An 11,090-nucleotide genomic window follows, 5' to 3' on the forward strand; every position below is an offset into this window, starting at 1 on the left:
TCCTTAACAAGTGAGCACGTACGAAATAGAAAGTGGCCACGAAGGTTCTGGCCGGAGAAAACAAAGCACGTGCACGGTGTGTGCCCTCGGAGGTATCAACGCTAAAATAACGCGCGAGCCAGTTATTCTCATAAAATACCTTCCACCTTCACTTCTAAACAAGAAAAGTTTACAACTACAAGCACTTCTCTAACCAGGCACAACAGGGGCGTTGCCTTGCACTGGGAACCAAATTCCCTGTCCGCTTGGCGGTGACATCTGCTGCAGGCAACGCACCTCCTGGCGAGTCCTCCCCCACCATGAGAAACCGTCAAGNTTGGCGGTGACATCTGCTGCAGGCAACGCACCTCCTGGCGAGTCCTCCCCCACCATGAGAAACCGTCAAGTTCCGGAAACGTGTTCATGTGCAAATGCAAGGCAGCATAGAGGCAAAGTAGGAACCAAAGAGCCCTTGCAACTTTGGTTATAAGGATGGAACTTCTGAGGGCCCTATGCTCTCACCGCTGCAGAACAAGCCTAATTGCAGCCCCATCACACCTTGAGCAAGCAAGTTTATAAACGATACCGTAATTTACTGCACGGCGCGCTACGCACAAAGCTTTCCACGCACGTCAACACAAGCATGCCTATGGTGAACCAGCCGTATTCTTTGCTATATTTTGGGCGTGCACGCGCGTAGTACCCTGGTGGAGTGTGGGTGGAAACGCAGCAACAAGCGACCGCTACCACCTTTCTATCAGTTTGTGAAGCATCAGCAATGTTCCACGTGTGTTCACAATGTTGAGAGCGCTGCGTTTCAGTTCGGATATGAATGACGACTTACAGAGCAGGAATCTATGCCGCCCACTGCAAGCTTCCGCTCCAGCATGCCATTTGCCTGTCGGTTAGATATGATCACCTTGAAGCAATACATGAGGACGAAGCCCACGGCCAAAAGGGCCATCAGCACATGCGGGCCCATGCGGGGAGAATGGCGGCGCTGGTGTCTGCCCACCGCGGAAATGTTCGGAGGTAACGTCGGCACCACATCCTGCAGGAGATATGAGCCTGAATCAACAGGAGTTGCGGCTGCTGTTCCATGAAATCCGATCGCCACTGCCGCGGCGAGCGGCATAACAATTGAGGCACACGGCGAAGAGTGCCACATATTTCTCCATGGAGGCCGAAATTGCTCTAGGTAGCAAACATTTATTCCTATTTTCTATGAAAGCGACAAAAATATTACCGGAAGTTGTTAAAATGATGCTCACAGCAGTGTAAGGTCGTCCCATGTGGGTCCTCGAGCCACCATGACTAACAGGACTGTGCGCCGCCTAGAACAGTGACCTGAGTTGACTTCCACGGCCACAGATACAAACTGTTTTAGCGTTTTAAAAGAGTCCTGCAGCTCTTTGTTCCTTGGGATCAACTAAGGAATACTAAGACCTTTGTGATGGCATGCATTTAAAACTTTCCAAAAATTCTTTCCGCATTCCGTGAGCATCTGGCATTTGCTAGCATGCTTATTATTTCTAGAACGATACGAATGTTCGACCGTTGGCAACGTGAGGCAGAATTGTGTGAAATAATTTTTTTGGTACGGTAAAGTGACTTGCGGTGAGTTAATTCAATGTCAGCGTTCGAATATATGTAGGATTTATAGGATCTCCTTGTGGGAGGGCGGGCTGTAGCACTCACTGTCTGTGCGACTTGGCGCCTGTATCTTAACTTGAGTGCAATATNTTGTTTGTGTGAAGTTGGCCTGGTTAGGCCAACTTAAGTGCAGGCTGCGCACTCGGTGTAGCACGGTATAAAGCTTGGTATCACACAGCGGAGCTTCCACAAATAATTCATGAATAGTTAAGCCACTCATTCTGCTGTGACCGTGTTCGAAAAAAGAATAAAATGAGCGTATTTGTTGAGCCGATCCGCAGCAACATATGTAGTATCACGGCTACGGCTTCTGACTATGAAATCCATGGAGATCTCCGTCCAGATCCTTTCGGGAATTGGAATGATTTGCAGGAGTCCGGGTTTGAAGGTGTTCGGCGACTTTTGCTGCTGGCAGCCCGGAGAGGAGCGGACGTATCCCTCGACTGAGGGGCGCATCCCTGGCCACCACAGGGCCTGCCACCTCGCTCCACCGTTGTATTGCCAACACCATTATACCGCTTGCTCTCTGGCCTGTATCAAGGACAGAGGCGAGCTGGAATGTAGGTAAAGACTTGAAGTAAGCGTTTCCCAAAGACGGCTGACCTCCTTCCCCTGTCTCTAGGCGTCCTGGTCGTTAAACTCATGGCCTGGGTGTTGCGGGGAAGAGGCGGCAAGAAATTGTGTTGCAGCGCGCCTCGCTGCGGCTCGTAATACAAGCCGGACCCATGCATGCACACAAGGGAGCTTCAACAAAGCCTCCTTTTCTGCGTGCTTTACCTCTGAATGTATTTATAGAACGTCTGCATACGTTTATACGGAACCTACCACCAAGTGAAGGCTCCTGCGCATGCAACCATCTCCTGCTAGCGCATGGTCATGCATTTTCCGCGAAAGTTCCGTGCGAAGGGAGGTTAAAGCGTACAATCTGAGAAGTCCACACTTCGTTCGGTACCTCAGTTGGTCGCCATCGATGCTGTAGTGCTTGACCCGTTGCCCCTTGTTGAGCGTAGCAAGACCGCAGCCTCATGAGTATTTAACGAATAACAAGAACCCAATTTGGAGATAAAACAAAAATCATCACAAACACGTGCAGTTGCGGAANATTTAACGAATAACAAGAACCCAATTTGGAGATAAAACAAAAATCATCACAAACACGTGCAGTTGCGGAACTTTGTGCCTGGCCCGTAGGGCGTCTGGAGAGTGCGTCAGCGACGACGTTTGGAGTGAGGAGGGGGCTCGGCAATTACTACGTATGTACCGTGTGTCAACCCTACTGGGTTCAGATACTGCATCTATGCAGAAAGCACAGCTTATCTAGGCTATAACAATCCAAATATTCAGACAAAAGACCTTGAACCATATTCGCCTCCATCGGTCTAAAGAAGGAAATCCAGTAAAAACAAGACTGATGCCTGAGTCTGCCCTGCGTTAGAGTCTCAACTGTAGCATCAGTCTCGTAAACCAGTCCTAAACTGGTGTGACTGCTGAGCAAGCTTGCGTTGTTCATCATAACATTATATATAAAGTGATACAACTCGTATCCATAAGTATTGTATTCGTTCTCCTACAGCTAAGTAGGTCTGTGGAGGTTTCACTTGTGCTCCCTTGTAGTACCTGTGCGCTACAATGTTGGTGATAGCGTTGTTGCACTTGACAGTGAGGTCGTACTGCGTGATCCGCGGGAGCTACCGAACAACACTGTCGTTATCATAGTTTTGAAACCTCTTTTTCAGGCGCGCCAGGGATTGATGATCCGTTTGGAAAGTAGAGTGCCTCACTTAGAGGTAATCTCGAGACATTTTTACACCCCACCAGACTGCGTAGAGCTCCTTTTCCCTGACCGATTACTTTTGCTCCCTCTCTGTGAAACGGTGTGAGTAGCAGGCAATTAAGGTGCTTTTTCGATCCACTAGCCTGCTGAGAGAGCATAACGCAGAGGTGTTACTGGTATCGGTCGTAAGGAAAAAGCGATTACCAAAATCAAGGAGCGCGAGCACTAGGGATTATGTCAGTTGCCCGGCGAGGCGTCGGGCGGCTGCATCCTCGTTCTCCATCCAAACAAACCGCTTCTCCTTCTTAAGAAGATCTGTTAGAGGGGCAGCAATGCGAGCGATTGCAGGAATGAAATTGCGGTAGTATGAGATGAGCCTGAGGAACATCTGATCGTCCGTCCGCGCGTACAGCAGTAGCGGCCATCGCTGATTAGCCTCGATATTAGCCGGATCTGGTTCAACCCCTGCTGCAGAGACATGAAAACCTAAGAAACTGATTGGTTACATGGAGAACGAACACTTTTGAGCTTTCGCCAACCTGCTTCTCACGTAGTAGTTGCAACACCAACCGGAGGCGCTGTAACTGCTCCTGCACATTTCGGCTGAACACACGCAGATCATCCATGTATATCGCAATCTACCCCTCAGGGACTGGCCTCAGGAAGTCGTGCTTGACCTGCTGCTGCAGTTCAGCAGGCGCGTTTCCGAGGGCAAACGGCATACAAGTGNCAGGAAGTCGTGCTTGACCTGCTGCTGCAGTTCAGCAGGCGCGTTTCCGAGGGCAAACGGCATACAAGTGTACCCTAGCTTGCGAGTGCGGATGTGGAACGCCGTCTTGTGCCTGTCTTCCGGAGGAATGGGGATCCGCAGAAAGGCCTCAGCGAAGTCAAAGGTTGAGTATACCGCCGAATCCTGTAAGCGGCCAAGGATTTCGTCATCCCGGCGCATCGGAAACTTCTGCTTCACTGTAATTTTGTTGACAAGCTTGAACTCGACGCTCATGCACCACCTGCGGCCATTTTTCTTCGCCAACACCGGGCTGTCTCCAAATGCGCTAGTTGACCGCTAAACCGTGCCTTTTCGTAGAAGTTCACCGGCCCGTCGTTCACCTTCCTCTTCAAGATGTGGACGTCGTCGGTACCTTGGAACAAAGCTTGGGGCTGCGCCGGGAAGGAGATTGACGCAGTGCACTGAGTGTCCACCGGGTGGCCTGCCCACCGGTAGTTGTTGAGTACATCTGCGAACTCTTCCTTCAGTTTTGCCCACTTCTGCCTTTTCTCGGGTGTTAATTGGATCGAATCCCCCTAGACTGCAGTCTTTACCAGACCTTCACGACGGAGTAGATGCATATCTCCGTCGTCCCCTTCAGTGTGTCTGCACTGCATGGGTGCCTCCTCGCCCCGTTTTCCTTCGGACATACTTTCCACACCTCCGACCATATAAGATGCAAATGCCGTTGGAAGCGCTGAGAGGTGCACACACTCATCACTTCCTGGCGGGAAGAGTTCTATGGCATCATCAGAAGAACGCATTTGAGCCTTCCACTGGGTCACCCACAGCATGCCTAGGAGTATGTCATGGTGAATGGGTCCGACGTAGAAGTCCCTAGTCATAGGAATGTGCCCTGTTTTGGAACTGAAGGAGCATTTTGCGCCCATCGCTTCGCCGAGTCTTGTATTCTGTCCTCCATCTGCGAAGCCTAGCGTCAGAAACTGCGCCAATGAGTAGACGGATAGGCTGTACCTCCTTGCTGTGGCTTCCGATATCAGATCAACTCTACATCGCTTATCGAGTAGGGCTATGAAATCATAATACTGCCACTTTATGCTTACTTTTACAAACACTGAATAGAATCGAGGTGGATCTGTGGGTGCGGCCGTTATCGCGTGTGACCCCTTCATTGCGCCGCACGTTGCTTGGGGCCCCGGGCGTTTCGCTGCTTGCTCTGTTTGTTCTCTTGGCGGGGCTGTTCCGTATTTGGTTTCAATTGTTCTCTGGCGTTTTGATAGGCCGGAAATCTCGAAATGCGTGACAGTCTTTATTGCAAAAGAAGCCAGTACGCCGTTCAGAGTCTCCCTCTTGCTTTCTGGATGTTGAGTTCACCGTCTGCTGTCGGTAGCCGCCTCTAGACTCCTGTTTAGCTGTCTTGGCGTTCACAGCCCAATATCCATTGGTTACAAATCGGGATCGTTCCCAGACCCGCTTTCTTCCTTTTTGGCTAAGGCTGCGGACGTGGCGTTTTCCTTTCCATTCTGCGGAGGTTCTCCATCATGTCAGCTAGTTCCACTCCTTCGCCCCTCATTTCCCTGTCCGTGGCCCAGGCAGTTACTGCGTGCCTCCTTCCGGGGGAGAGCCCCGCTGTAAGCCAACTATAGAGGAGCCCCGGATCCACCATATGACTTCGGTTCACCAAGGACTGGTATTTCTCAATGTATCGCTCTATTGAAAGTTTTCCCTGCTTAACTGTTCTCAATTCCGCCATAGCCTGCTCGTTTGAAGACCTCGGAATAAACTTGCAACGCACCGCTTCCCGGAAGGCCTGCGTGGACCTGATGTNGGGAACGTGGAGCCTTTGCTGAAGTGTAGCCACCACCGCCGTGCGTCCCCTTCTAATAAGAAGGATGCCAGCAGTAATTGGAGTTCCTCTGGGGCATTTTGTAGACACAGGTATACGTCTAGGGAACTCAGGAGCTCCTCTACGGCCTCTGCAACCTGGCGCCCATCATATCGCGTAGGGCAGCACAGCCGAAGGCATTTTTCTTGAATCGCTTTTTGGCGGAAATGCATTTCCCGCGGTTTTGGATAACGAAATAGAGCTGGCTTCCCTTCTGCGGTTCTAGACCATGCATTGACCGCCCTTGTGCTCTGGCTTTTACCAAGGACAGAGGCGAGCTGGAATGTAGGTAAAGACTAGAAGTAAGACTTTCCCAAAAGCAGCTCACCTCGCCCCTGTCCCTAGGCATCCTGGGCGTTGAGCTCAGGGCCTGGGTGTTGCGGGGAGGGGGTAGCCAGGAATGGGGTTGCAGCGCACATCGCTGCGGCTGGTAGAACAAGCCGGCCCCACGCGTGCACGCAAGGAAGCTTCAGCGAAGCTTCCTTTCCTGCATGCTTTCCCTCTGAATGTACTTGTAGAACGTTTGCAAGCGTTTACACGCAACATACCAAATCCAAGTGAAGGCTCGTGCGCTAACCTANACTTGTAGAACGTTTGCAAGCGTTTACACGCAACATACCAAATCCAAGTGAAGGCTCGTGCGCTAACCTACGCTACACTGCAGGCCCAGTAAGCTGATGATGTGTGGTTCGAGCTGTCAGTCCATCACATGCTATGTCGAGATTTGTTCACGATAGCAACGAATACTACACTTTAGTATACCATTTGCAGAAAGCATGACATGTTAGTAAGCTGTTCCTCTGAAATACTACTGTGGGGTGAATCCTTAGAACCCCACAGCCGAGTATAACGAGCCGGCAGGCATTAATTAAATGACACCCTCAAGTAAACTGTTACAGACGCTTAGAGCTCTCATCTGATACCGCAAACATAACAAACTAACAAAGCTTAAAGAAGGTTCCCTCTCCCTTTTTCTCCAAGTTGTTCTGTTCTGCAACACCACTATATCCGGAACTGTGGCCTTTGGGGCTGGGCTAGGAGATGGACTGGCATGTTGAAACACCTTTTGCACCAAATCTCATGCCAGCCTCTCCTATACTCATATCGATACGTCTCTTCGTAAACAATATTTAGTCCACGTATCAATCATTTACTCAATTAACATCAACAAGCACTCGCAGAGAGTGCTTGCACTCACAGAGACTTCAACTGTTCAATCAACCCTCACTCTTACACAACGAGCACGGCAGTGCTGCCGTGATTGTAGTGAATATTCAGTAAACAGAGGACCTGAGCTCAACGCCAAGTATGCCTGGGGAGAGAGGAAGTAGGTCACCTGCTTTGGGGAAACGTTCATTTCAATTCTTTACGTTCACTGCAGCTCGCTTCTATCCTTGGTTAAGGCTGGATAGCTNGGGAAACGTTCATTTCAATTCTTTACGTTCACTGCAGCTCGCTTCTATCCTTGGTTAAGGCTGGATAGCTGTAAGCACATGAACATTCACTGGACTTTGATAGGTTGCATGCAAGCAAATACAAATGCCCTGTGCGTCTCTAGAGAGTAAAACATGATGTAAAGAAAGCTTCGTTGAAGCTCCCTTGAGCTCAAGTCTGCGACTGACTTCTGTCGCCAGCAGCAGCGTGCAGTGCAACTCCTGTTAGGCTGCCTCCGCCCCCGAATGTCCAGGCCCTGAGCTCAACACGCGTGATGCCTTGAGACGGGGAGAGGAGGCTAGCTGCACTGCGGAAACTGTTACCTTAAGTATTTGGTTTCACTGCAACTCGCTTTATTCCTTGAATAGGGCCGAGAAGCACCCTCTACACTGGGGGCGAAGTGAGTGCTCAACAGTTGTTTATAGTGTTAATTCTTGCAGCAATAGGGCTTGGTTGCGCATGTATGTGGAGTTGCGTTGCAGCATGNTGTTTATAGTGTTAATTCTTGCAGCAATAGGGCTTGGTTGCGCATGTATGTGGAGTTGCGTTGCAGCATGGGTTGCTGCAGGGTGCGTTGCAGCTCTTGTCAAGCCGCCTGCTCTACCCTGGCAATCTCGACAATTTTTTATACCCCACCAGACATCGTAGAGCCCCTTCTCACGCACCAGACACTTCTGCTCCTACACTGTTAAATGGTGTATCTCGCAGGCGACTATTTGGCGTTTTTTACTCGTTTGCTTCCTGGGAAAGGACTGCGCCGAATTCTCTGTCGCTTGCATCGGCTGCTAGGAAGAAGGGGTTGTCATATGGGAGCGGGAGGACTGGAGACGATGTCAAGTGCCTCATGAGCCTTCTGGTGCCCGAGTCTTCACTTTCCGTCCAAATAAGCTACTTGTTCTTCTTAACTAGATTAGAGGGGCGGCAGTGCGAACGAAGCCGGATATGAAGTTGAGGCAGTACGAAGCAAGAACTAAGAACTTCTGAGCGTCCGAGCGGGTGTACAGAAACTGCTCCAACGTTCGAAGAGCCTCAATATTCGCCGGATATGGTTTGACTACTGTTGTAGAGATACAAAACCCCAAGGCGCTAATGATTTCCAACTAGTGGTTTGCATGAAAAGCGGACACTTTTGTGCTCCTACAAACCGATCCTCACGTAGCAGTCTCAGTGGGCGCCGCATGTGCTGGAAGTGCTCCTGCACATACTGGCTGGACACAAGCACTTCATCCATGTATATAACCAGCCATCCATCATTGATTGGCCTCCAGAAGTCTCGATTGAGCTGTCTCTGCAGTTCGGCCGGTCCATACCGCGACCGGCACGAGCCGAAAGCGCATACAGGTGTACTAGCCTGCGAGTGTGGGTTTGAAACGCGGTATTGTGTCTGTCGTTAGGATGTATCGGGGACTGCAAACACGCCTCAGCGACGTCAAATGATGAACATACTGCGGACCCCTGCAATTGTTCAAGAACTTTGTCGATCCTGCGTATCGGAAACTTCTGTTTCATCGTGGTTTTGTTGATCAACTTGATGTCCACGCGCATGTGCCACCTCCCACCATCGTCTTTGCCCGTGGATTGGGCGCAAATGCATTCGTCGACCGTTTAAAATTGCATTTTCTTAGCAATTCGCCTGCTTGCTGTTACGCGTCCTCTCGGAATATATGCGGGGGCCACCGTCCCTTGAAAGAGCCCATGGGGCTTCTCAGGGAATGACCTGGATGCGGTGCATTGAGCGTGCAGCGGGTGGACTTCCGCCCGATAGCCCTCTGTTATTTAGTACCTGTGATGGCTCTGCCTTATATTGCGTCCACGTTTGCTGTTCCTCGGCTGTTAAATGGATGGAATCGCGCAACATTGTAGTATTCGTAGGGCCATCACGAAGTACATGAGTTTCTTCATTGTTTCCAGCAGGGTTCCTGCGCTGAGTAGAGTCGTGCTAGCTTCTCTTTCCCTTCGGCGCTGATTACACTCCTCATAACGTAGAGGATGCAAATGCCGTTGGAATCGCTGAGGTGTACACACGTTCACTACTTCCTGCCGGATATACATCGATAGTGCCGTCAAGGAGCCGCATGTGCGCCCTCCACTGGAGCACCCAAGGCATGCCTATGATTATGCAATGGTGAACTGGTCCAACGTAGAAGTCCTGTACCGTGGTTTCCGCCTGAGTCTAATTTTTGCTGATGGCAGGCAGCACACGAGAGTAGGCAAAAGTAGCTGAGTAAAAATGTGACCCTGAGGCTGCGCCAACGAATAGATAGTCAGGCTGCACCTAGTTGCCTCGTCCCCTCGTATCATATCCGCTTAGCACCCCATACCAAGGAGCGCTCGCAACTCCCTTTTGCTTTTCCTAAGGGGAAAAACAATTTAATAACTTGCTTTCGGTTCAGACGCAGCAGTGGTCCTGTAGAAAGACTTTATTCCTCTCGCGTAGCGTCATATTATTTATGGAAATCATTCTACTGTCGAAGGTACCGCAGGAATGCCCCAGACTCCGTGCGCTGTGGCCAGCATCGCAAGGCAACAAACTTCGGTGTTTGTTGCTTGTGATGATGCCCTTTAGAGAGACGCATGCATTGTTCATCTCCAAGGCAAAAAGAAGAAAACATTTCCCTACAGAATGAATGTGGGCTCCTCCCAGTGGGGGAATGCCGAGTACGGACCAGTGCAGCTTATATGGCCGCGAAGAAGATGAAATAAAAGTGAAGCATTTCTCAGATACTTCAAATGCAGTAACGTTGACAACGCAAATATTTTCACTCTCAAAGCAAAACTGCATGCACCTCATCCAGCGTCTTACTTGCTGTGCCAGTTGTTCGCACCCCATACTTCTTCGCTTGAAGGCACGGAACAAGACTTCACAGCAGTTCTTGAGAGATATGATAAAAGTCTCAAGCATACAACATACAGCTCTATGAGACGTTGGCTGTCAATATGTTGTTTCTATTTTTATGCTCCTTTCCCCAGGGGCCAATCGAGCAGTTGTTCTGTTGTTTTTACTGAATGCAACTTTGTGTATACAGCTATCTGAGCAGCTGTAGCTGCAACTGCAGCTGGGTTTAGTCCAGCACGTATATGTGGCACCTAACAGCTATATTATTCTTTCTAATATCCTTTCATATACGAACAGAGACACAGCTGCTGTTTTGTTTACCTCTTGTCGTCACCCAGTACAACACAGAGTGCAGCTTAGCTACCCCCAGACAAGCTGCATCCATCAGCGCTGCGCAGCTGCACTTCTGCGTTCAGTGCAGCGGGAGAATGCTGCTTCGTGTTCAGCAACAAACTGCAGCGGCTATAATTTTTTTTTTTCTCGTCCCCATGAGGTGTAAACAACTTTTTTTTTTTTTTTCTATTTTTTTTATGGTTGCTTGCTGTTATTCTTTTCTATGGAGCCCGTCTTGTTTCCTTTTGGTTTCCTTTTGTGCAGCTGTGTATATTAGCAGCTGCCTACAAAACAAACAAATACTACACTCATGCAGCCTGACGCTAGGTGCTGTATGCACCCTTATAAAACCCTTCTCTCCACTTGTACCCCCCAACCGCTCTACGCTCTCCCCTCCCCTTTATTATATATAAGTATATATGTATATATATATATATATATATATATATATATATATATATATATA

At 49.6% G+C, this 11,090-nt stretch overlaps 1 protein-coding gene across 1 annotated transcript; it reads right to left on the minus strand.

Annotated features, from left to right (window-relative positions):
• Positions 1-3,638: 3,638 nt before the first annotated feature.
• On the minus strand, positions 3,639-4,409 carry EMH_0024510 (uncharacterized protein; the record flags this gene model as incomplete). Its single annotated transcript, XM_013502310.1, has 2 exons — positions 3,639-3,874; positions 4,202-4,409. 2 exons carry the CDS (start codon positions 4,407-4,409, stop codon positions 3,639-3,641), a joined length of 444 nt encoding a protein of 147 aa, XP_013357764.1.
• Positions 4,410-11,090: the final 6,681 nt, after the last annotated feature.

Source organism: Eimeria mitis, genomic scaffold (assembly GCF_000499745.2).
Source record: "Eimeria mitis Houghton genomic scaffold, Emh_scaff883, whole genome shotgun sequence".
NCBI lineage: Eukaryota > Apicomplexa > Conoidasida > Eucoccidiorida > Eimeriidae > Eimeria > Eimeria mitis.